General features: G+C 46.5%; 8 protein-coding genes across 11 annotated transcripts; 4 read left to right on the forward strand and 4 right to left on the reverse strand.

Annotated features, from left to right (window-relative positions):
• The first annotated feature begins 7 nt into the window (after positions 1-7).
• Positions 8-1057, forward strand: SPPG_02758 (uncharacterized protein). The gene is made up of 2 exons (XM_016751040.1): positions 8-302; positions 365-1057. Exons 1-2 carry the CDS (start codon positions 30-32, stop codon positions 872-874), a joined length of 783 nt encoding a protein of 260 aa, XP_016610319.1. The 5' UTR covers positions 8-29; the 3' UTR covers positions 875-1057.
• On the reverse strand, positions 1001-4162 carry SPPG_02759 (acyl-CoA oxidase). Its single transcript, XM_016751041.1, has 15 exons — positions 4055-4162; positions 3904-3994; positions 3729-3833; positions 3547-3661; positions 3285-3491; positions 3052-3227; positions 2971-2992; positions 2773-2899; positions 2688-2710; positions 2472-2623; positions 2136-2411; positions 1789-2074; positions 1527-1717; positions 1259-1462; positions 1001-1201 (listed from the first exon to the last, which is right to left on the reverse strand). Exons 1-15 carry the CDS (start codon positions 4078-4080, stop codon positions 1133-1135), a joined length of 2070 nt encoding a protein of 689 aa, XP_016610320.1. The 5' UTR covers positions 4081-4162; the 3' UTR covers positions 1001-1132.
• Positions 4163-4329: 167 nt separating this feature from the next.
• On the forward strand, positions 4330-7952 carry SPPG_02760. Of its 3 annotated transcripts, XM_016751043.1 has the most exons (14): positions 4330-4500; positions 4559-4645; positions 4701-4838; positions 4903-4980; positions 5036-5160; positions 5215-5366; positions 5426-5531; positions 5588-6132; positions 6194-6464; positions 6522-6765; positions 6833-6965; positions 7024-7265; positions 7325-7605; positions 7668-7952. In XM_016751043.1, exons 1-13 carry the CDS (start codon positions 4363-4365, stop codon positions 7583-7585), a joined length of 2520 nt encoding a protein of 839 aa, XP_016610322.1. In that variant the 5' UTR covers positions 4330-4362; the 3' UTR covers positions 7586-7605; positions 7668-7952. The 3 variants fall into 3 exon arrangements, with proteins under 3 accessions (XP_016610322.1, XP_016610323.1, XP_016610321.1); XM_016751044.1 differs by having other exon boundaries at positions 7325-7952; XM_016751042.1 differs by having other exon boundaries at positions 4559-4642; positions 7325-7952.
• On the reverse strand, positions 7049-10371 carry SPPG_02761 (anaphase promoting complex subunit CDC27). Its single transcript, XM_016751045.1, has 17 exons — positions 10041-10371; positions 9911-9971; positions 9746-9843; positions 9640-9676; positions 9532-9568; positions 9403-9468; positions 9161-9334; positions 9065-9103; positions 8981-9006; positions 8781-8912; positions 8687-8710; positions 8448-8627; positions 8269-8386; positions 8079-8204; positions 7832-8006; positions 7738-7767; positions 7049-7678 (listed from the first exon to the last, which is right to left on the reverse strand). Exons 1-17 carry the CDS (start codon positions 10351-10353, stop codon positions 7647-7649), a joined length of 1668 nt encoding a protein of 555 aa, XP_016610324.1. The 5' UTR covers positions 10354-10371; the 3' UTR covers positions 7049-7646.
• A 21-nt stretch (positions 10372-10392) lies between these two features.
• On the reverse strand, positions 10393-11213 carry SPPG_02762 (uncharacterized protein). The gene is made up of 6 exons (XM_016751046.1): positions 11182-11213; positions 11022-11115; positions 10898-10960; positions 10777-10834; positions 10642-10720; positions 10393-10581 (listed from the first exon to the last, which is right to left on the reverse strand). The coding sequence occupies exons 1-6, from the start codon at positions 11182-11184 to the stop codon at positions 10564-10566; spliced, it is 315 nt and encodes a 104-aa protein (XP_016610325.1). The 5' UTR covers positions 11185-11213; the 3' UTR covers positions 10393-10563.
• Positions 11214-11352: 139 nt separating this feature from the next.
• On the forward strand, positions 11353-14057 carry SPPG_02763. 2 transcript variants are annotated; one of them, XM_016751048.1, is made up of 19 exons: positions 11353-11478; positions 11549-11614; positions 11677-11689; positions 11747-11795; positions 11870-11927; positions 11985-12017; positions 12076-12137; positions 12213-12238; positions 12310-12388; positions 12450-12487; positions 12547-12671; positions 12728-12746; positions 12810-12852; positions 12925-12969; positions 13029-13110; positions 13178-13235; positions 13295-13420; positions 13481-13593; positions 13652-14057. In XM_016751048.1, exons 1-19 carry the CDS (start codon positions 11399-11401, stop codon positions 13839-13841), a joined length of 1305 nt encoding a protein of 434 aa, XP_016610327.1. In that variant the 5' UTR covers positions 11353-11398; the 3' UTR covers positions 13842-14057. The 2 variants fall into 2 exon arrangements, with proteins under 2 accessions (XP_016610327.1, XP_016610326.1); XM_016751047.1 differs by having other exon boundaries at positions 11677-11795.
• A 789-nt stretch (positions 14058-14846) lies between these two features.
• On the forward strand, positions 14847-20409 carry SPPG_02764 (uncharacterized protein). Its single transcript, XM_016751049.1, has 25 exons — positions 14847-14883; positions 14947-15070; positions 15133-15243; positions 15302-15585; positions 15654-15944; positions 16006-16091; positions 16160-16260; positions 16317-16391; positions 16448-16534; positions 16593-16725; positions 16790-16881; positions 16938-17119; positions 17184-17403; positions 17464-17573; positions 17637-17791; positions 17853-18009; positions 18076-18186; positions 18246-18390; positions 18445-18571; positions 18634-18799; positions 18875-19218; positions 19292-19517; positions 19580-19729; positions 19799-19942; positions 20020-20409. The coding sequence occupies exons 1-25, from the start codon at positions 14857-14859 to the stop codon at positions 20344-20346; spliced, it is 3975 nt and encodes a 1324-aa protein (XP_016610328.1). The 5' UTR covers positions 14847-14856; the 3' UTR covers positions 20347-20409.
• Positions 20348-22070, reverse strand: SPPG_02765 (uncharacterized protein). The gene is made up of 3 exons (XM_016751050.1): positions 21833-22070; positions 21251-21771; positions 20348-21188 (listed from the first exon to the last, which is right to left on the reverse strand). The coding sequence occupies exons 1-3, from the start codon at positions 22032-22034 to the stop codon at positions 20535-20537; spliced, it is 1377 nt and encodes a 458-aa protein (XP_016610329.1). The 5' UTR covers positions 22035-22070; the 3' UTR covers positions 20348-20534.
• Between the last annotated feature and the right edge of the window lie 99 nt (positions 22071-22169).

Consider the following 22169-nt stretch of genomic DNA (forward strand, 5'->3'; position numbering starts at 1 on the left):
CTTAAATCTCATTAAAGATCAGAACGAACATGGCCAACGCAACGAGCACTGCTACATCTCAGTCATCACGACCTTCCCTGATCACCTACCCCTGGTCCAGCATAACTCGATTTGAGGATCTGTCAAAAGCCGTCTCACACTACCTCAACCACCGGGCAATTCTCACCTCGGGTCGTCCAAATTCTCTTGCAAAGGAATCAGATGATATAGTGGACAGTCTGATAGAGCTTAATCGATTGGGTTTTATAACTGTCTCCAGTCAACCGGGTGTGAAAGAGGAGAAGGTTTGGCAACGATTTTATGTGCGTAGTCGAACGATCCGTTGATCTACTCTACTGGCATCCTCAAGTCATTATCTCGTCAGGTCACAGGGCTCCTTCCAAAGTCGGCGTTTCCAGATGTTCTTGAATCTCTGCATTCTGGAGATTTCATTACCCTTCTCAGCACTTGTGATACCACTACAATCCACCTTCACTCAAGGATTCCTTCACCACCTTCCTCAGCGCCTTCATCCCGATCACCAGACAACACCGAAATTCCTGTAATCCCGCTAACCGTTCTACGTCATGGGCCGCCAGCATCCTACACATGGCGGGCTGTGACCGATATTCCTTTGCCATCTTCTTTTGAGTCGCTCATGGAAGGGGCTGAGCCAGGCTCGGCAACAGAAGTTGTGATGGAAGATGAAGGCTCATTGTTTGAGCACCATGTTGAAGTTAGCTTTGGAAGACTCGGGTTAAAGAAGGCGTTTCTTCGAAAGCTGCGGGAAGATGCCGTTGTAGTTACTGCTATATGGCCTGATTGGGGACAAACAGAAGAACCGATGAAAAGGTTGATAGAAAGTTGTAGGCAAATAAACATGGGTCTTGTATAGAGCTAGCGATGCATTCGGGCCTTTTAACCGTCATACTGCGGCTCAGGTAGATCTCGCATCCTGCATTAGAGTAGGATAGACGTTGTAGAGAAAACAGAGCGTAAACCGACGATGTACTCTCACAGTAAAATTACGGATGGAAATGAATTATCTCATGAGGATGAATTAATGATTAATAATCTGACCATATAAAATAATGTCCTGAACAATGCAGTTCAGTGTAAAGTAATGCAGCGTACACAACTATTTAAAAATGGTTCATTCGTCTTCCTCGTCTAATTCGAGCACATCGTCCGCTTCGAGTTTACGATGCAGAAGCGGGTAAATCTGGAACGGTGCATTATCAGTAATGACCAGATGACAACGTCTCGCAGATCTTTTTACCTCTTTCTGGAAGTATGCAGGTACGGCCCCAGCTTTGTGCGCCTTTTGCACCATTCCGAAGTACGCTTCATACGCAGTGCCATCGGCACGTCCCAAGGGCGAGTTAAGCATGAAGTCAGAGTAGTTGAAGGAATCCGTTAACGAAATGGCATCATTTCTAACGTCTTTACAGAGGCTTGTGACAGTGGCACGGATCCAGTCAACCTAGAAGCAATCTCAGGTCATCAGCAACCTACACGAAACGTAATTGCAAATCTGTGCAGCATACCTGCAGAGGAGTGAAGTATCCGTACTGAAGGAACGGTCCAGAGTTCTCAGCAATTGCGTACAAACCGTACAAGCGACAGAGCTTATTAAGGATGGGTTGAAGTTCGGCAGGAGATCGCTGGATTGCGCCCTTGAAGCGATGGAAAAGATACCCGAGGCTGTGAATCTTTGTGGCAAACAAACGAGCCTGCGCTACAAGTGACCGCAACAGACGATGTCAGTTTCTATAATTGAACAGCGGTACTGCGTCAACGTTAACGTACAGCATTCTTCGTACGACTCGTCCTCCCTCAATCCTCGCTTTACACCGGCTTCAAAATCTTCGCCAGCTTTCTTAACAACTTGGGCCGCTACAAGCCAGAAAGCTTCTTCTACTACTTCCAGTGTGCTCACTTCCTCGGCAGACTTTGCGCTGCAACGCTTGTTGAGCAATTTGTCCAAGTTGTTGAGATAGGCAACACCACCAGCTTGAGATTTGCCCGCCTTCGCTTCTCGGTAACAGCTAATGAGATATCGTCCACCTTGTAAAGTCAAGATAGTGTTGTCACCCTAAAATGGTCAATAATGATTAGCAACCACGCTGACAAACATCTGTACCGCTCTTACGCACCTCCCATGTGCAATGCACAGCGAAATCACTGTATAATGACGCAAGGCCAGTGTATGCCGAATAACCGTGTCCACCACATGCTTGTCGGCATTGATCAATGATATTAAGAGTTGACCAAGTGGAGAATGCTTTCAGTCCAGCACTAGTGCCGTGCATCTCTTTCAACTTTTCCAAAACATCATTCAGCTCCTTGTCCCCGGGTTGCAACGTCTCCATGCTGTCCATCAATTCCTCGTACATGCGGCTGACCTCAATACCGGTAAAATGCATGGCAAACTAGAGACATCGTTTAGAAGATGTCAGAAACAAACGAATCCGAAGGCGGGGAATACATACCGCTTGTGCAAGTAACGGCATCAGGCGGTATTGATGGATGACATAGTCCAAAATCTTGGTTTCAGGCTCTCCAGCCTTTAGACCAAATTGTCTGCGAATGGCAGCATATCGGATGGCGATCGTCAGGGCCTTCTTCGCAATCGCTCCGGAGTCTAGAGAAAGAGACAACATCAACCACATGTTGCATCTTTGAACAGCGAACCAACAGGCCCATACCAACAACCATGGCGACGCGCCCTCTGTGAAAATAGACGATGGTAAGTGGTTTGATAGAAGAGAAAGTACTGCATTTAACACATACTGAATCAATGCACCATATGTCAGTTGTTGGAGCGGAGGTTCCTTGACATCGCCATTGCGGTTGACTTTGGTGTGCTTCATCAACATATAAGACCTTGGAATGCGGACGTGGGTAAACTGGATGTATCCTGATCATATCGACAACAAAAAACGCTTCAGCAACAGCAAACACTCTATGATTAGCGGGAGGGGCACTCACCATTATCGGTTCCATGACGGCCCTGCCATGATACGGACGTTAGCGAGGGGTTCAATATGCGTGTGACAAATATCCCCCTACCATCTTGGCACCAATATCCCCAATAACGATTCCGGGCTTGAGCTCGAACGTCTCTGGGTCTCTCAATGGAACTACAAAGTTTTTCACTCCGTAGCATTTGCCTTTGACATAAAGCTGTGCGAATACGACGCTGTGCGTGGCGGTTTGAGCAGCACCTCCAATCCACCATTTTGTGGCTACAAACGAGTTGTCAGTACAAAGTAGTATAAGAGCAAATTCACCAGAACTCTCACCGGTCAGCGAGGGAGTGTGAATCACAAACTCGTCAGAAGTCTCATCATACGTCGCAGTGGTTTCCAAGCCCGAAACGTTTGATCCATGACCCAGCTCCGTCATGGCAAAACAACCAACCATGCCGTTCAGGGTAACTGCGCCCTTTTGCGCCCAGTACGAGAACTGCTCTGGGGTAGCGCCTCCCCGCAAAGCACCAAAGAACAAACCTATGCAAGCGTATTAGGATGCGTAGTGGAAATCACAGCGGAGTTCACATCATACCATAGTGAACACCAATGCGCGTCCATGTTCCTGGATCCAGCACACTGATCAGCTCCATTCGTTGCTTGAAGACATGCATGGGTTCGTTCGCCACATGGTATGCCGCGCGTCGGACCTGTGTCGTGCAAAATGTGGAGAGGTTACACACAGGATTTGTGTAGCTCATCTACAACGTGGCAAACCTTGGCCATAGATCGTTCACGGATTTCTTGCAAAGTCAGATCGTGCTGGTCGCTGACCTGCCACACTGGATCGCGCTCGAACTGGAGCATAATTCTCTCCTTGAGCTGTTGGCATCCGCGATATTTAGCTCCAATTCATAGACATGAAAGCTTATAAAGATCCATGCGTCGCCACCTTTGTCTGCTTCTCCCCACCATCCAAATAATAGGTCATCTGGCGCACCGGGAAGGTCGCTCTTTGGCGCTCCGCCTGCAACTCGGCGGGTCTGCAGCAAACATGAGTGAGCACCTAGCTATACGAACTCTAGCGGCAGACCAGCCCTTACCCCGGAGGCTTTTGGAGCGAAGTCATTGCACAGTAATGTTACTTTGTGATGGAGATGAACTCGACGATGGCAGCAAGGAAGAAAAACGGCCAGCAGCGTTGATCGGAAAGACGATTATCTTTTTGAATGATAATTTGATGACCCCACGTGGCCACATGACCAGCTAAATTGATCTGCACTCCAATGCATTTGATATTCATGTGATTGGCTTTTATGGTTTGACTCGGACATGGACGCGACGCGACACGACACGATCGAAAGAGTGTTTTCTTAGCGGGTGCCTGGACTGGGGGGATTGAGCTGGAAGGATGGGTCGGGAATTATGGCCTGTATCTGCCGACGAGTTGGACCCCGAAAAATGTGTGCTTGTTACCTCGGAGCTCCAGCGGATCCACGCAGACATACAAGCGTTTCCGCCTGTCGACCTTAATGATCTTGTGGAGAAGGTATGTTGCCGCGGTCTCCTTTGTCGTCAGGCATTTGTGACCTGGTGCTTCTCCTTAGATCATATTAGTAGTGGAAGGATGTCATTCTCACTGTCCAATAACGTCAACCGACTACGATTTTTCTTTTCTCCAAAAGTACCTCGTGGTGAGAGACAGCCGTTCATGACTCGAAAATAAACCCGCCCTTACAGGCACCTCAGTGCGAATTAGAATGTTTCAAGGTGTTAAATAGTATTATGAAGCAGCTGGCAGTTCACAATTCAAGATTGGATATCCCCTGGAAGTCTTTGGGACGCAATACGTTTACCACTCTTAACCGCACATTTGTTCACAAAAAGGTGCTAGACAGCTGGTTGTATTTTATGAAATCAGTTTCCCTGTCATAACCCTACTACCTCGCAGGCATTCATTAGTAATCATAAAGGTGACATTGAGCGCTTGATGAGCGAGCTGCCTGAACTTGACATGATCTGGCAACAGGTGCGCCACGTTTGGGGCCTCCAGGGATTCTGTTACCTTCTTACACTTCTCTTAGGCCTACTCTATTCTACAATTGGCATTGGAGCTGTCTGCTATGGGTTCCCCTAACATTGCAGCGACGATGCTGGATATCGTCGCATTCGCCGCACGTGAGAACGAGCTACAGATGCTCAATCAAACGTGAGCACAAAGTTAGATGTTACCCAGTTTACAGCATGCTCACGTAGCATTAAGATGGAAGCAGGTTCTACGAATATCTCACAGCGCTGCTCACAGCAATATAGAGATAATTTCCGAGATGGTGTCGACTTTGTCCACTGCCTATGTTGCACATTTGAAGAAGCTCATTGAACTGAGCAACCCCATAACGATGCTACTTGGCATAGGTGCGAACGAGATGTTAATTTGTTTTCCAAATTCAAGCACCCATACTTCATATTTGCAGCAAACTGGTATCTGTCCCAACTGCATGCGCTGCTACGGACATTGGTGAAAACCAACATGATAGAGGCACTCGCACCTGGCATTGCGAACATGATTTTCCTTTCCAGGTGAGCAAGATAATCTTATCTTCTTGTAAGTCCACCATTCTGAAGCCATTGAGTAGTATTCTCTTTTTCCAGGGTGATCGACAATCGCTTCCACAGTGCGACCAATTGTGGCAATTGACCGGCGGTTGCATTGCTACTCTTGTACAATCGTCAAATACCGACGAAGAAAAAAGGGCAATATCCATCGCGCATCTTCTGCTGGGTGGACACGAGGAAGACGTGAAGAACAATACTCCTTTCTCTTTCACCTCTTCAGATTTCAACGCTTCCAAAGTCTTGATATCGTCTCTGATTTTTCGGAGTTTCGATAGTGCCAGTGCAGATGGACAATGCAGATTTCTTTCTGATGGAGACGTCCGCCCCATCGATGTCTTTTTCTCCTGCTTAGCCCAAACAAATCCTGACGACTTGACACGATCTAGCGGAAAGAGAGACTGCATGTATAATGTCGCGTTGGTTGGGCTGTGTGTGTTCATGCATACGCTGTATTCCGCCGCCTTTAGTGCACTCGAGAAGGCTATATTTTCAGAGTTGCTCTCAACTACACCCATCTTGAGTTTCATGTTCGTGTCGGACTTGGTCGGCTACATCTTTCTTAATGGTACGTTTCACGGAGAGCCGTAATCAATTTTTTGGCCGAGGTTATGCTAATACCGTGTCAGGTTCACAACACGTATGCGAGCGATGGGCAAATGAGCTCTTTCCTTCCCTTCTTTTCCATTTGGAGGAGAATCTCTCCATGCGGATGCGTTTAAAACTTCTGACCCATCGGATATGTGCAAGCCGACAGCGCGATGAACCTGACCTACCCTTTACACTCAACCATATTCAATTGGACGATTCTCTGGTTGCCCCTTGGTTGCGTTATTGTGCATGTAGCGCTGACGCTGCGGTCTCTGCGCATAGAGAAGGACTGTCATTTACGGACGCGTGGTGAGCAATTGTTGTTCGGCTGTATGGCTACACCCTCAGAGTTAAGCGAGTCTTTAGGGACTATCTTTGTCAACAGCTGGAGGACGATAGTGACCCCCAACGAGTTCTTCGGTGCTTTCAATCTCTCCGTTTGCCTGCCATGTGCTTGGTGCAACTCTGTGAATCTCTGAAGGGGAATGATGCTGCGCTCTTTCACCAATCGCTAGCAGATATAGTCAACATTCTTCCAATCTTGTTGGAGGGAAGTCAGACTGCGGTTCAATTGGCAGCGAGCGATTCGACAGTCGCTACCACTTGGCAGGTATGGCATCCGAACGCGTCGAACTTTGAATGCCGGAGACAGCAACAGAATTTCGTTTTCCATCCAGATTGTTAATACTATCATTAGTATTGTCGGCTTGGCGGCGAGCGTATGTACCGCGTGCGACCCGGCTGATATTCACAGCGTGCTCGATGCACTGAGGACCGAAAGCATATGGGAGTTGCTACCTGAGCCCATAGGTTAGTTCATTTCTGATAATGTTTAACTGAATCCTTCTTTTGAAATTGTCATTCGCAGTGTACAGACTCATTACGGCGCACGCACCTGTGTCCACGTCCTCCTCTTACAACATATTGCCCGAGTTTTTTGAAAAGGGGCTGCATCACTCTGATTGGACAGTTGTTCACCAGGCTCTCGATAGCCTCTTTCGATATTCTGCCTCGTCGCCTCAGGGTCCACCGGCATTACGTTCTGACAGTCGAAATGCGATTGTGGAGTTTATTCAGAAGAAACCACACCGGCTAGAAGGAGTACGAGAGGTATATTCCATTCCGAAACTGATAATCTGACTAGTCTTAGCCGGCTAACATTTCGCCAGGCTCAGAATCAAGAAGAGATCATCGAGAGAAGAAAATCTTTTCCCTTGGCGCCTCTACGAAAGATAAAATCGCAGTGCTCACTGCCCATGTTCAGGTCCGCGGTCGAGGTCCCAATAGAGAAATCGGTGATTGACATAGATGAAAAATTGGATGCTATTCACGAGTTGGTGCTTCGGGACGATTACAAGGAACTGCTCCTTCTGCGGCAACAGAAGCTGGTAGACATAGTAGATAGCATTCAAACACTCCTCAATCACTGATTCTAGACCAAACGGACAATGTATGTGCAAGAATGTGAAAAGTTGACATATTGCTTGCCTCTCAATCCAAATGCTTGAACAGATCTGACAAATCTGCGTAAAATGCAAATCAATCAAAGTTGGCGGCTCGGTCAGAGACAGTGTCTACGTACCAGTATCGTCACCCAAAGAGTATAGATTGTCTGCAAATTGTAATCCGATCGTCAATTGGAATCAACTGTGGTTCTAAATCTGAAGCAGACATACCGAGGGCTTCATTAATCAAATCGTGCCTGGCACTCCTATGATCCCGTGCTTTACTATATGCCAAAAGCGCGTGTTTGTTATCACCGAGTTCCTTGTATATCTTCCCCATCAAAAGATAAACGTTGCTTTCAATGTGTGTGAATGTTTCCAAGGGGTTTAACTGCCTCAGAGCATCCTGAAGTCATCACTTTATTGTTAAGATGCTGCAGTGTTACCAGTGTCAACAGGGCGCGACATTCTTCCTTACCTCGTAGCGCTTGGAAAGAGCTAGTGCATATGCTAGTCGGAACCGGTAAAGAGCATTTTTAGGTTCAAGCGCAACAGCTGTTTCGAAACATCCTAGTGACTTGTCCTGTCCCAATTTCTGCAAGATCTGAAACGACGCTTTGACGTCAGATTCGAAGGGAACAAGCACAATCAACATTATTTTCGCTTACCGTGCCAAGATGAAAGTGTATGATGGGATTTTTAGGATTGATTGACAATGCTTTTTCGTAATGAAATTGAGAGGCTTTATAATTTTGCTGCTGATAGTATATTTCGCCAAGTCCGAACCTACGCAACATCAACCGCGTACAGCAACTAGGAATTCAGAAGGTTTGGCAGTGTTGCTTACCATGCATTAAAAGGACGTGGGTCAATGCGAATGGCCTTTTGAAAAAAAGTCACTGCTCGGTCATAGTCCTCTTTCATTTTGTACTCGAAACCGGTAAGCGTGTATGCATATTGGAAATATGGATTTAATTGAATCGCACGTCCGAAGCACTTGATCGCCATTTCGTGTTCCTGTCTCAAGCTGCCCAGAATGGCGGTAAGTCGCGCGAGCTATCGTACCTTCAGGTTCAGTTCTCCCACCTGTACAAATTTCCAACAATACACCTGCATGATTCATCAGTATGGATGCCGGAAAGTTATACTAACTTCGAAACTTGGTCAAGGCAGTACATACCAGGTCTGTGGTGCTAGTCGATCGGTGCTTTCCATTTCTTTTGCCAAGTAAGCCAACTCAGCCTCTTCCTTCAAATGCCATAGGCAGCTCCCAAACAGATCTAGTCCCTCTGCTCGCCAGGGCTCCAGCTCCCTGTTCCGACGAAGAGGGTCTTAGTGTTGGCGTTGTAATTTTGAAGGGAAGTCATGTATCTTCATTACCGTGCTTCTCGAAAAAAACGTGCAGCCTAACAGAAAATCTGTTAAAGCAGCAATTCGGGCCGGATAACATCATATACCGCGAACCTCAGGATATTTTGCCATTTCGTAATATGATCGTGCTACCTAATTTGATGTTACTGACCAAGATCGCTATTTTCTGATCACGCAAGATGAACGTACTTGCGTGAGGGCCCACCCTGTCCGCAAATGAACTTCGCCGAGACCGGAGAGGATTTTCAACGTCTCTCTGCATTCGTATCTGCAGAGGGCGCTGTATGCCTGCCCGCACCCTCTCAAATCTTCGATGACCTCATCCCCTGTTACTAGATCCCCATCACCACCGTTTTCATTGGTCTAAAAGGCGAACCAAAGATCATCCATAAAATGTCGCAAACCTTCCGCCTCTCTTTGACCGTAACTACCTCTGTGGTTTCCCGTCCACTACTTTTGGATGCCCCATCACGTAATCGTTTCCTCCTTGTCGCAGACTGCACGTGGAAAACGGCTATATGAGACAGATGCTTTGAAAACTCTCAAATGCTTGGAATTACCTTGTGTGGCTGGGATGGCAAAGCCCGACCACTTAGTCTGATACATATGATTATGCAAGATGTAATAAGTAATAGATTCTACATGTGTCCACCATAGTTAATGAGTACCTGGCTTGAAAGGCATCCCCTGCTTCCGGTGAACTGCCTGGTGTACACAATATTAGAACTATTCTCAAATTCCACGCTTCTAAACATCGTTTTAGTTGGTACCAACCTAGTTCACACAAGTTCTGATGGGCATTCCACAGGAATGGGCACAACTCGAGCGCCTTTTTGAAAGCCTTTATCGCTTCGCCCTTTTTGCCCGCTCGTCTGCCAATATGGGTCATCGATGTGCAGCTGGCGCCAGCAACGCAAACGCCAAACAGTCAGAACTCACCTGCATATTTTGCCCAGCAGACAATATACATGCTCCAACTCAAGCTCTCCGATGGTAGACCCTTTGCGTGGTCACATATGAGTGATCTTGTCCGCGTCTAGCACCTGTGACTGTGGTAACCAATTCTCACCGCTACTATCGATTGTCTGTATTATGTATCTGAGGGCTTGTTCTCCTTCTTGTAGCTCGTCTAAATCTATGCAGCAACGTGCGAACAGGTATTTGGACAACAGATAGTTCTGTCCTTCAAGAATGCGGTAGGCAACATGGTGCCGGTTGCTGTGAAAGTATGCTTTCGCGTGAAGGTACGTCGCTCGTGGGTTTTGCGGATAGCAGGCAACGAAGCGCTCTGCCAGAAATATGGCATTTTCATAGTCGTGGTGCTCTATGGACGTCTGTACTAGTTTGTCGTACAGTAACGCTTGCTGATCTGTGGCCTCCATGGAGTCAAGATCGCGTCGTTAGACCTTGCAGAGATACAATATGCTGTAACTCGCTGCATTCTGAGCCTCTGGCGATTTATATTCAAGTTCTTCAAAACAACAGACAGTGTACGTTCGGTCACAAAAGTTTGCGAGCTACATTATATATACATCATGCAACATCATGCATTAGCACACGTTGGCAAAGGTCCCCATTCGGATATTTGAAGATCATCGAGCACTGGCTTGCTGTAATCGCTGGACGTTAGCTACTAACCAAGCGATGATCGTTCGCATAGGTATACATACCTTCATCAGATGGTTAAATACCTTCTGTTTGAACCATTCTCGGTCGTGGGGGATGTATGACTGTGTCGTTGGATCCAAACTAAGAGGACAGTTAGTGTTCCATCTAATCCAGCAATGGGCATAAATAGATCTTACATCAAACAGCAGATATCGCCGAACGTATCAATGTACTTTTGAAGATCGCTAATGTCATCTTTAGAAAAAAAAAACCTTGGGTCAACTAGCATGCAGGCGGCCTCAAACAACCTGTACTTACAATGGATGTTCCTCACAGATGGGTTTAGTTGCTTTAAGCGTTGCTCATACTTTGCTATGATAGCTACATTAAAATGAGGTCAGTACAGTATAAGTTACTGTATGAGGCAGCCCAATAAGTGTACCTTCAACGGCTAGGCTCAAGGTATTGTGATCTTCCCACTGACGTGTATCCCGACGTCCTGGTTGCGCCTGTATGAGAAGGATGGTGTGCTGGGTCTGAAAAGTTGCACATCAGGCATCAGGTTTACAGATCTCTCGGTGCAAATTACTTGGCATCCTTACCATGGCGAGATCTCACTGGGACAGCAAGCTTCTTCCCAGGCCAAGTACGTGAGGGATCTCTAATTACTGCATGGATGGCACAGCTTTAGAAAAAGACGTGACTGTGGCCACAGCACCAACCTCCAGACTGAAGCTTCAGATTGCCTATTGCTGTCCATAATCCATTCCCATGCCCAGATCTCTTCAAGAATCTTTAAAGAACAGTGTATAACCAGCGATGAGTAACAGGACTCTTCTCCGAATACAAAAAGAATTGCATGACATTCAAAAGGACCCGGAGCATCAGTTTCATGTTTGGTAGGTTTTGAGCCTTTTGCTCACGCAGTGTATGTTGGGAACATCTTGATAAGCTTACTCCCAACGTTAGGTATAATGATGAAAACATCACCCATGTCCATGCCCTTATATTAGGCCCACCAAAAACCCCCTATTGGTATGTTGAACGGAAAACAGGTTTCCTGTCCTAGTTGCGCCCGAACTGACGTTATGTACAAGCTTGGGAATGTTTGTGAGTTGTGTTCCATTGACGGTCAAACGGGGTTGCACGGTTTAATGCCATGCATAGGATTTTGTGTTTAATATGGGGGAGGACTATCCGCAAGGTCCACCCAAAGGTAAGGAGCACTGTTTGATTTGACGAGCCAAAACTAGATCACCTCAGTTAATTCGAAACGGTGCACGGATTTAGTCACCGCCATGACGACTGGCTTCGGGCGTGTTAGATTCAATCCCAATATATATTCCAAGTGAGATATCTATTGATCTACGGGCACTGTAAGCTTGCACTGACACTGGGTCGACAGCGGGAAAGTGTGTCTAAGCATCTTGGGGACCTGGTGGGATACTCTGCTGCTTTATTCTCGGTTCGCTTTGTTCTTCTAAATCAACGTGAAGGGAGGCGAGAAAGGCGGGCGAGAAGTGGAGTGCTGCTCATGGGATTCTGTCAGTCCTAATTTGTAAGGCACCATAACATGCTCATTTCCGTCGGGCAGGATCAAGCGCACGAGCTAACCTCAACTTTGAACCTTCAGCTATACAGTCCCTACTTTCTGATAAGGTTGATAAACTTATTTCCTGCGCATTAAGTGGTTCTTTCGTTGTTCATCAAGCACTTCCATCGTGCGTTAGCCATTCCACAACGAACCTGGGCACGAGCATGAGACAGATGAGACTGTAATTGAGGAATACAATCAGAAGATAAAGCACGGTGAGAATATTTTAGGCCCACTCTGGCACATGCATAGATTGTTTACTTAAGTCAACTTCAGAAACGTTACGGGTGTCATTATGTGATCGCCTCGAAGAGGTTAGTGCTGATTGATCCGCGAACGGCTAGCAAAGTTCTCAGATGGTGCTTTCACACAGTATCTAGGCTGGACCACCAGTAATGATTCTAATAGGCGGGAAGGTAGCAAATCAATCAAGCGCAGCTTTTGCAACTGTCAGTCACAATCTCCGTTCATCGACATTGTGAAGAGGATGTTCCTCATGTAGGTGTGCATCTATTTGTTTCAAGAATAAGACCTTCTGTTAACATCTTACTTAGGTACTATGACATATACCTGGTAAGTGAATTAAAGAGAACTAGCGCTCGAGATAATATCGGAATAATGTCCTGACAACACAAGGATGTGGTCGACGTTGAGTCGACAAAAGTACGAGACGGGACCGGTGAGTCTAGCCAAATCGTTATCCACATACGCCCCTTTGAAGCTGAGTGTTCTTGTTTGAACAATACTACAGCATTCAAGCTGGCCAGGTTTGAGTTTGGGAACAACTTGATGGATGGTATGTTCCATGACCCCATCTTGCGTCATCAGCAACCAACTCCATGCAATTTTTTTTAGGGCACTATCAATATTCCTCGATTCGAACGCGGTTGGAAGCGATACAAAAAGCCTTGCTGGCAGAAACGACACAGTGGATACGGTACGCAATGATGGTTTAAAATGACTGCTACCGAGACATACGGTTGCTCATTCGTTGCTGGTCAAAGAGAATCTCGGCAGTGGTTAACGAGCGAAACTACAACTGCAAGCAACCTGCGAAGTCAAGTGCGGAGCCATGTTATTTTGTATCCGTTATGTCTCATTCCTAAATGCATGTGATACAGTTCGATCAGATAACAGCGTCGAGAGAATACGATGGTTCCATTCTGCTGGAACTTGAAGAGGACAATCCTTTCTCCTGGTCCGTGACGATTATAGGCATGCCCATGACACAGTTTGACGGCGGAATGGTGTGCACCCTGTTGAAAGACCCGCAAAGCCTGCAAATGATCTCAGTTACCTTTTTGTAGTTTCGTGCTCAAATCGTCTTCCACGACTCATTTCCTGAGGTCGCCCCACGAATTCGCTTTGTCTGTGAAATGTTTCACCCACAAGTTACACGAGATGGTGTTCCGTACTACCGGTATGGGAGTGTATAACTGATTTCAACAATTGTACATGCTAACCTACCATGACTGTAGTGTTCAACGACCGGAGGATGTGCGACAGTACCTTGACGCACTGAAGAAACTGGTATCGGAAGAGCCTTTGGCAGATCCAACAACGCACCTCAACCCTAAAGCGGCCATGCTATATTGGGGAACAAAGGAGCAGCGCAGAGATTACAACAGGAACGCAAGACGAGCTGCTCAGAGAAGCGCTGAATATTAAATTACCACTAATTGCATAGTAAAGAGACGTCGCCTTTTTTTGCTGATGGTTCTTGTTACATATTTTTTCTTTCGTATACCGTCGGTCGTATGTCAGACTAGGAGAGATAAAAAGTGTACAGCAGCAGTATTTTTGTCATCCTGGTGCCTTGTATTGCAATTCAATTCAGTTGTTTAGTGTAGAGGTGACAGAAACTGGCACTAGCTACTACACCAGGGAATAAACCGGCGACAACCGGTTCGGAAAAGCTACTACTAGGCAATTATACACGCAATACGTAACGGTTGGTTCTAACCGGATAATTGCCCACCACCACACGCGGTCCCTACTAGGCCTTGATCTGGAACTCTTGATGGCATTGAAGCCAGACTCTTGCATCCAGGAGCGAATCGACTGGGCAGCATCACAAGCCAGAGGATGTTCAGTGACAAGACTTGGAGACTAAAACTGCATGTCAGCGACAGAATGACATGAAAAGAGATGATGCCATCGGTACATACCAACCAAGCTCAACAAATGTGGCAGCATAATAGTAGGTTTTGTTATCAGATCCGATTGGTTGCCGCTGGTTCTGATCACGGTTGCTGTCGGGCGGTCGAGGTCCTCAACACCACCACATCGGCGTTCTCATGGTTGACCGAGTCACGATGAGGTTGCAATGTGGGTCGCTATGAGGTCGCAATGAGCGTTTGTGCAGATGCTTGCGAGTCGAGGATGGGTAAAGAGGAAAGAGGGAAAAGGCCCCCCTTTTACAGACCTTTGGCATGCGCCTCACCGCAGTTTAAAAAAAAAAAAAAAAAACATTACAATACATGCCACACCGTTTTGAGCAGTAGATGGGGGTGCTGATTATGCGATATGATTAACCGGATTGAGCCGGATAATAATGAGTCCTAGTGCCATTTTCAATCACCTCCACACTATGCTGTGTTGTCATGTGACATGCCACGAAGCTAAGCACGCGCTTATTAGACGCACCACGTCGCAAGCACGTCCATCCACCAATTTCAACCAGATGAGTGCAGACGAGGACCTTGCAGCTGTATGCATATCACAGTCACTTTTGCTCTCATTTATTTTGCTTCTTATGATGCTATACACATAGATCAACTATTTCTGTCGCAGGAAACTATTCCATCATGCATATTCACTATGTGATGATCGCCTCAAGAGGAAAGTTGGTGATCCACTTCTTCTCTTCTGGCGGGCCGCTAGTACCGTGTTCGAAGGTAACTTTTATAAATATGATAAGCTAATCCTACATTTAACAACTCTGTTGTGCTCCCCTCAGGCCGCCCTACGGAAGCTCTTCGCGCCTTGGAAAGTGTGCAGGATAAGCGCGATTTCCTCCTAGCAGCGCCGATTGCGATGATTCATGCTCACGAGCGGTGTAAACTAGTTGGTACGCCCGTATGTCATTGTTTCACAAAGAAAGTTGGCGGTCTGTTAAGATGTAACAGACAGGGAAGCAATTCAAGAGCTTGAGGCAAAATTGACGATTGCCAGTAACTCACCGTCTCTAACCGACCGCGCTCATATACAAGCGGCAATGTTTCAATGGCACTGCGGCTTCCTTGACCTGGCCAAAGAGAACGTCAAGAAAGCGCTCGATATGAATTCCGGGTCTACTGAGGCTTTGACGCTCATGGGATGGATCGACATGGCATCACCAAAAGATTCCGTCGCCGCGAAAGCACATACGTGGCTGGATCGTGCTTTGGAGAAGAGACCTAAAGATTTGGAGGTACCGCGTGCAGTGAAGTGGGGTTGTTTTCCTCAATAGAACGGCTTACAGTGTATTCAAAACCGCAGGCTCTCATGGGTCGCCTGCATTACCTCCGACGACATCGTCGCCAATTAACTCCCGCTCTAGATATCACATCCCAAATCATTGTACACTATCCTGGTTTCATACCAGCTTACATCGAGCGGGTGTATGTATTGCTGGAAATGGGTGCTTGGGAACAAGTCAACGAAGCATCACAGCGGTTGGCAGGGTTGATGCCTGATAGCATAGATGCGATGATTGCCCAGTGCCTCAATCAGCTCTGCAGAGAAGGTGGATATGCAATGGCTGCATCTTACATTGCCAAGCTCAAGCAGGTGATTGATTTTGACTGATGGACGGCCAGTTGGGATGAAGTGTAATAATAATTTTTCTCAGACTCTAGATAGGCTGGAGCCTCACAATGCGCAACTGTATTATACTACTGCTCAGCCCTTTATTCGCCTGTCAAACCGCCTGGCAACGTGCGTTCTCTACCTATCATCTCCTGTCAATGGTTCATTCTAATCGGCTTGCTTGAACCTTATTACAGGGTACTGGACGGATGCACCAAGTTGCTGGAGAAAGCAATAGTTATCGAACCGGAAAATAGCGCTTATCGAACAGAGCTTGGTCATGTTCACTTGCTGTTGGGTAAGAAGAATTGTTGCAGGTAACCTAGATATGGATGACTGAACCCAACAGAATAGAGGATTTACCGAGAGCAAGAGAAGCGTATCAACATGCTGCGTCCCTTGATCCACATTACGTTAAAGCTCTGGAAGGTTAGCTTCTTCTCATTAACAGTGTCCTAGGCAATTAATAAATCATGGCGATTTAGGCTTGATACGATGTCAGCTCCTCAGTGGGCACTTTGACGCTGCTGAAGAGCAACTAGAGCTGTTCAATGAATTTCAGATGGCAATGGGTAATAATGTGTTTTCATCATCACTGCTAGAACAATGTCCGACTCACCAACCATGCAGGGAAATCTGCTGAAATGACTTATCTTTCTTCGGTTCTTGCGTGGTACAAGTACGGGGATGCCCGAAAGCGCCTACAATACCTCAAGGAAGCCGTTGAAATCGAACTACAGTTGATTAATGCCATGCCTCTCAGGTGAGCAAAAGATGAGGTCAGATAGTGAATTGAAGTTCCAAGTACCTTTTTAATCCTGCTATAGTCTAGAGTACTATGTCCAGGTTAACCCGGACTTCCTCTTGGAGATGGTGAAAGACTACATGGAGCACTGTCCATCCGATCCCAAACGCGAAGGTAATCTCTTACTCAGTGTTGTCCAAGAAGGAACTTCTTACACCTCGTGATTATAGGAGAAGACGTGCATCCAATCATAAAGATTGTCCTGGACCTGTTGGAGGTCGTTTGCAAAGTGAACCCAGGCTCAGTTGAAGCTGTATATCACTTGGCCAAGGCGAAATTCCTAGCTGGGGACAAAGCTTCCGCGCAACTGGCCGCCGCAAGGTGCTTGAAGTTAGATAATACCTACCCGAAGGTGCCCATTATTCTTATTTTATGGTCAGAAAATACGCAACGGCTAATTTTCTCTGTAATTTCAGGGCTATGTCCTCATGGGCCAGATACATTTATATGATGGCCACGCAAAGCAAGCAATTCAGTTCTTGGAAATGGGATTGAGCTATAATTTTCAAGTTCGGAATATCCCGCTTTTCCACATATTGAAGGCCCGCGTGCAGATAACGGAAGGCAATTATGATGAAGCACTTGCCACGTTGCAGACTGCCATGAGTCTTCCCGGTATGAAGGAGCCAATGAGAGGTAAGTTCATCATATAGGAACCCTAGGAACTGGTTCGCAAACTTATTCATTGATTTGCAGAAGGAAACCGGGTCCCGCGTATGAAGCGGCCAGATCACATCCCTTCTATACATGAGCGCATGACCTTATACCTGGAGCTTGTCGATGTGCACACGAAACTGAAGCATGTCGTAAGTTCAAAGGTTTAGTGCTGCAACCCACAGTAATAATGAAACCGTCTTAATCCCACATAGAATGAAGCCGCAAAGGTTATGCAGGAGGCTGTGCAGGTGTTTTCGGGCATGCCTGAACAAGACCGGCTGGTAATGGCAAAGGCTGAATTGGCCCTCGCTAGGGGTGAAGTAGATGCCGCCCTCAACCAACTTGCGACCATCACCATGGATCAGCCGTAGGTCCAACTGTCATCTGTATACCCATGTAATGTGCGACATCAACTCTTTACTTGCTAGATATTTCATTGAGGCGAAGCGGCAAATGGCTGATATTTACCTCAAGTACAAAAATGACAAGAAAGCGTATGCCCGCTGCTACAGCGAGCTTGTCGAAAGGAACCCGACAGTGGAGAGCTGTCTATTACTGGGTGATGCTTATATGAATTTGCAAGAGGTAAGAGGCTACATCTTTTTGATATTTCCCCCGACACCCATCTGAATTTCTTCATCTTTCATTCAGCCCGAAAAGGCCATCGCAATTTACGAGTCGGCAATGGATTCTAGTCCAGAAGCAAGCGTTTTGGCGAGCAAAATTGGCAAAGCTCTCGTTAGAACCCACAACTATTCCCGCGTATGTTCCATGGCCACAGCCTTCAGATTTGGCCAGATTAATTAGAGATATGTTTCTAGGCAATAAGTTATTACGAATCCGCGCTTGCAAATGAATCTCCTATCGGCTCTATCCTGAGATACGACCTCGCCCAGCTATATAAAAAACTGCAGAGATACGATGATGCAGAAAAGATACTCACGGAAGCCTTGGAACATCCGCAAAGTATGGCAGGAATAATGGCAATTTCCTTCTTGCTAAAACTCACAATGCGTATAGCTGATGAAATATCCGACATCGAGCTGGATATTTCCTGTCAGACGCTTCTTGCACAGGTGTACCGATGCATGCAAAACCCAAAGAAAGCAGTAATGGCTTTACAGGAAGCACGCGATTTGCAAATGCGGTACGCTGACTTAAGTAATGCATCTTTAACTATCCATTCTGCCGCTCAACTGGATCTTTTAGGGTTTTGGCCAAAGAAGCAATGGCGGCAGATACCCGACCACAGCGAACCAAATTGGCAGATATCAATTATGAGATTGCAGAGCTTTATTCCCGAGACCTAAAGGAGGTGGATAATGCCCTGACTCACTATAACGAGGCCATTGAAAATGATGAAGGCCACGCAAAGGTGCGAACATGGACTGAAGCAAACTTGCTTAAATATTTTGTATTTTCTTTCGTATTAATGTATTCACAACTGCAGTCTATTTTGGCAGTCTGCCAGATTTACCTTTCAAAAGGCGAGGTTGACTCTGCTCAACTACAATGCTCTAACTTGCTTCGCCTCGATACAACCAATGAGGAGGCCACTATGTTGATGGCTGAGATCATGTATCGCAGTAATTCGCATGCAGAAGCAATCTTTCATTTTCGATCGCTTCTCGACCGCATTCCGACACATTACACTGCACTCGTTCGATTGATAGAGGTTCTGCGGAGAAGCGGAAAGTTGGACGAAATACCCAAGTATTTAAAACTGGCGGAGGAAAGTACGGTCAAGGTCAACTTGCATCCTGGCTACCACTATTGCAAAGGTCTGCATTACAGGTATGATTTTATGCCACACATTCAGTCGCAGTAATGTCAGCAGTTATAAACTCCATCTATTTTCTTGATAAAGATATTCAAATAGCCCGCATGAAGCGTTGAAGGAATTCAACTTCTGTCGGCGGGATACTGAATGGGGGGAGCGAGCATTGTATCACATGGTGGAGATCTTTCTTAATCCTGACAATGAAACGACAGGGGGAGAGGCACTGGAGGGGGCTGCCGACACTTCAGCCAGCGGCGGTAAGAAAGGCGACTCCGAACTATTAGCAATCTTGACGGCAGACAAGTTGTTGAAGGTAACCTTTTTCGTTTTTGACCAACACGACACAATCATGGTTAGCTGAACATTAACGAGTAGGAACTCCCTCAAAACCCAAAGTCGCTGCGAACGCAGGTTCTTGAATGTCACGCACTCATGGCAACAAAGCAGAAGGTTGAAATTGAACGTGCACTGGCCAAATTTGCAGAAATACTCAATACGGAGCGGGACTACGTGCCAGCGCTACTGGTATGTAACTTCTCTCCTTTTGCTCCCTCTTGAAAGAAGGGCTTCTAAGCCGCAATCGGCATGTATTAGGGTATGGCGGTGGGCTACATGCTGTTGAAGCAACCACCACGCGCAAGGAATCAACTGAAACGAATTGCTAAAATGGAGTGGACAAGCGAGCTAGCTGATGATTTTGAACGCAGTTGGATCCTGCTTGCCGACATCTACATTCAGGTTTTGTTTTTGATTTTGTGGGAGGATGATGCATCGAGGAACCAACAACTAATGCATCTCCTATATATCCCAAACAGGGTGGTAAATACGATCTAGCAACGGACCTTCTCAAGCGATGTCTGTCACAGAATCGCTCTTGCGCCAAAGCGTCGGAGTATTTGGGATTTATTATGGAGAAAGAAGCATCGTTTAAAGACGCAGCAGATCACTACGAAATTGCCTGGCAGCTCGATCGCGAAGCAAATCCCGCTATGGGATATAAATTGGCCTTCAACTATATGAAGGCAAAAAAGCATGTGGAGGCTATTGATGTTTGTCATAAGGTGCTAAAATTGTACCCGGATTATCCCAAGATGAGAAAGGAGATACTAGATAAAGCGAGGGCAAGCTTAAGATGCCCATGAAAGAATATTGTAGTTCCCTGTAATTAAGAGCAAAAGAGCACATTAGAAGAAATCAGCCCACCCTCAACGGTCCTTGTAGCTCATCGCTTGAGTGCGCGTTTGTCGCAACGATTGAGAGTTAATGTACATTCTAATGTTCAGATAACTACATGCTCCCCGAGGTTTCATGCTCCAGTCCCCCTTTCATTTCAGATCGTGTCCGCACCCCTTGCTCCTACTGTGTTGCCTTTGCCTTTTGGATCACCATCCTCAGCGTGCATGCTGAAGACCCTATGCATGAGCGCAACAAAGTCCCTCGCATGGGGACCACTCTGCAAATCATCTGCGACACTACATATGTCTCTAAAAAGCCAATGCAATCCCAGATCCGGTCGCAATTTCGCCGAGCAAGTCTGGATAGCGGGCATAAAGCGTGCTCTCTTTTCAGTGGTAGGAGGAGTTTCCTCTGTTATTTCACTTTCCGAATTGAGCGTATGCGCAGCGTCCAGCGCCCTTTCCTCCGCCGCTGGAGAAACATGCTCTTCAGCCGAGGGGGTACTGTGCTTTTGTACTTCCGTCGCTAGATCGGAATCTACCAACATTTTCTCCAGAAGGGTGATGCTGGAGTCATCGAGCAGCTGTAAATGAGTGCGAATGCGCTGCAAAATGGGCTCTTTTGAGCGGAACCATCGAAACCCATGTTCACCGCGAAGAAGACTAACGCAGTCCGGCATGTGATGCAAGCCAGCAACCATGCACAGCCTGGGAATCGCGACAATTACGATGGGATCAAACGTGTGAATTTGATTCCATGCTATGTAGCCACGTTGAACAGATCTTAGAATCGTCTCGCTCATTAGAACCTAGGGCATTCAATTAAAATGAGTGACAAATACAATTGTGACTTGATAAATATTTCGCTTACTTGGAACATGTCCAGATCGTCAAACCGTCCCGGTCGACCATGATACGAAACGGAAAAGTAGCAAAAACAAATTTTTTCTTCGAATGCTGCCCATGCTTGATCAAAGTCTTTTAGGACGGGGTACAGGTCAAGATATGGAGATGACGAGCATGTCAGCGCCCTGGTACGAAACGCGAACCGAAGAGCGTCCATTGCAGCGTGCAATTGTCTTGCTGGTTCTACAAGCTCTTGGGTAAAGTGCTCAATTCCTCGGATGCGGAACCCTCTACTCAATGCTTGGCAAGCAAATAGAATATTTTCGCTGAAGCCCCCTTCTAACTCTCTTTGATCTTCTGGCGGTAAGCGGGTCCGATAGTCTCGGGACGTTTTCAGGTCTTCATCCATGTCCATATAGATAAGGTATATTGTCTCAAGGAATAAGCGCTGGGCATGATGAACTCTCTCATTCCGCCTCTTGAATTTCTCTGAATTTGTGTCACGAACTTTTTGCAATGATATGACAGATTTCGTCAAGTGTTGATCTGATGCAGGTAGGTCATATAATAATCCTTGCAATTGAAATTCATCTGTGTGTGTACGAACCTGCATACCAAAACAGGCTCAGCGGCTGCGTTTCGTTCAGTCTTGGAGGAATTTCATTCTCAAGGGGCCTCCAAGCACAAAATTGAAATATTTGGGCAACGGTGTAGCCACCCGGGGGAGGTAAGGACGTTTGCGACAAACGTCTTTGCGATCTTGCTGACCTAGGGAAGCTGGTACTCTCTGTTGCTGACTGTGGAGCCATCGTCAAGTAACCTCCATTGGGCAGCAGACCATCCTGCTTCTGACACGTTCACCGATTCTTACGTCAGCATAGTCCCGCGTCCTTTGGTTGCTTACGTTTTCATGAGCAGCGTGAGATGCCCACGTGATCACAAAA

The sequence above is a fragment of the Spizellomyces punctatus genome (genome assembly GCF_000182565.1).
Source record: "Spizellomyces punctatus DAOM BR117 chromosome Unknown supercont1.4, whole genome shotgun sequence".
Lineage (NCBI taxonomy): Eukaryota > Fungi > Chytridiomycota > Chytridiomycetes > Spizellomycetales > Spizellomycetaceae > Spizellomyces > Spizellomyces punctatus.

What these genes read in the sequence shown, in the direction of transcription:
- SPPG_02758 (XM_016751040.1), top strand. Translation starts at nt 30, where the DNA reads ATGGCCAACGCAACGAGCACTGCTACATCTCAGTCATCACGACCTTCC. An exon ending in AGGTTTGGCAACGATTTTAT is followed by an intron (nt 303 to 364) that starts GTGCGTAGTCGA and finishes TTATCTCGTCAG; the next exon opens with GTCACAGGGCTCCTTCCAAA.
- SPPG_02759 (XM_016751041.1), bottom strand. Translation starts at nt 4,080, where the DNA reads ATGACTTCGCTCCAAAAGCCTCCGGG. An exon ending in GCGCGTCGCCATGGTTGTTG is followed by an intron (nt 2,624 to 2,687) that starts GTATGGGCCTGT and finishes CTCTTTCTCTAG; the next exon opens with ACTCCGGAGCGATTGCGAAG. An exon ending in TGCCGTTACTTGCACAAGCG is followed by an intron (nt 2,412 to 2,471) that starts GTATGTATTCCC and finishes CGATGTCTCTAG; the next exon opens with TTTGCCATGCATTTTACCGG.
- SPPG_02760 (XM_016751044.1), top strand. Translation starts at nt 4,363, where the DNA reads ATGGGTCGGGAATTATGGCCTGTATCTGCCGACGAGTTGGACCCCGAA. An exon ending in GTTGCTACCTGAGCCCATAG is followed by an intron (nt 6,966 to 7,023) that starts GTTAGTTCATTT and finishes TGTCATTCGCAG; the next exon opens with TGTACAGACTCATTACGGCG. An exon ending in GGCTAGAAGGAGTACGAGAG is followed by an intron (nt 7,266 to 7,324) that starts GTATATTCCATT and finishes ACATTTCGCCAG; the next exon opens with GCTCAGAATCAAGAAGAGAT.
- SPPG_02761 (XM_016751045.1), bottom strand. Translation starts at nt 10,353, where the DNA reads ATGGAGGCCACAGATCAGCAAGCGTTACTGTACGACAAACTAGTACAG. An exon ending in CAGGGTGGGCCCTCACGCAA is followed by an intron (nt 9,104 to 9,160) that starts GTACGTTCATCT and finishes ACATCAAATTAG; the next exon opens with GTAGCACGATCATATTACGA. An exon ending in CTCTTTCCAAGCGCTACGAG is followed by an intron (nt 8,007 to 8,078) that starts GTAAGGAAGAAT and finishes TGATGACTTCAG; the next exon opens with GATGCTCTGAGGCAGTTAAA.
- SPPG_02762 (XM_016751046.1), bottom strand. An exon ending in CTTGAGCCTAGCCGTTGAAG is followed by an intron (nt 10,961 to 11,021) that starts GTACACTTATTG and finishes ATTTTAATGTAG; the next exon opens with CTATCATAGCAAAGTATGAG. An exon ending in ATCTGTGAGGAACATCCATT is followed by an intron (nt 10,835 to 10,897) that starts GTAAGTACAGGT and finishes TTTTTTCTAAAG; the next exon opens with ATGACATTAGCGATCTTCAA.
- SPPG_02763 (XM_016751048.1), top strand. Translation starts at nt 11,399, where the DNA reads ATGAGTAACAGGACTCTTCTCCGAATACAAAAAGAATTGCATGACATT. An exon ending in GAGCATCAGTTTCATGTTTG is followed by an intron (nt 11,479 to 11,548) that starts GTAGGTTTTGAG and finishes TCCCAACGTTAG; the next exon opens with GTATAATGATGAAAACATCA. An exon ending in CAAGCAACCTGCGAAGTCAA is followed by an intron (nt 13,236 to 13,294) that starts GTGCGGAGCCAT and finishes CATGTGATACAG; the next exon opens with TTCGATCAGATAACAGCGTC.
- SPPG_02764 (XM_016751049.1), top strand. Translation starts at nt 14,857, where the DNA reads ATGAGTGCAGACGAGGACCTTGCAGCT. An exon ending in AGAGACCTAAAGATTTGGAG is followed by an intron (nt 15,586 to 15,653) that starts GTACCGCGTGCA and finishes TCAAAACCGCAG; the next exon opens with GCTCTCATGGGTCGCCTGCA. An exon ending in CTGTCAAACCGCCTGGCAAC is followed by an intron (nt 16,092 to 16,159) that starts GTGCGTTCTCTA and finishes ACCTTATTACAG; the next exon opens with GGTACTGGACGGATGCACCA.
- SPPG_02765 (XM_016751050.1), bottom strand. Translation starts at nt 22,034, where the DNA reads ATGGCTCCACAGTCAGCAACAGAGAGTACCAGCTTCCCTAGGTCAGCA. An exon ending in GAGCCTGTTTTGGTATGCAG is followed by an intron (nt 21,772 to 21,832) that starts GTTCGTACACAC and finishes TACCTGCATCAG; the next exon opens with ATCAACACTTGACGAAATCT. An exon ending in ACGATCTGGACATGTTCCAA is followed by an intron (nt 21,189 to 21,250) that starts GTAAGCGAAATA and finishes TGAATGCCCTAG; the next exon opens with GTTCTAATGAGCGAGACGAT.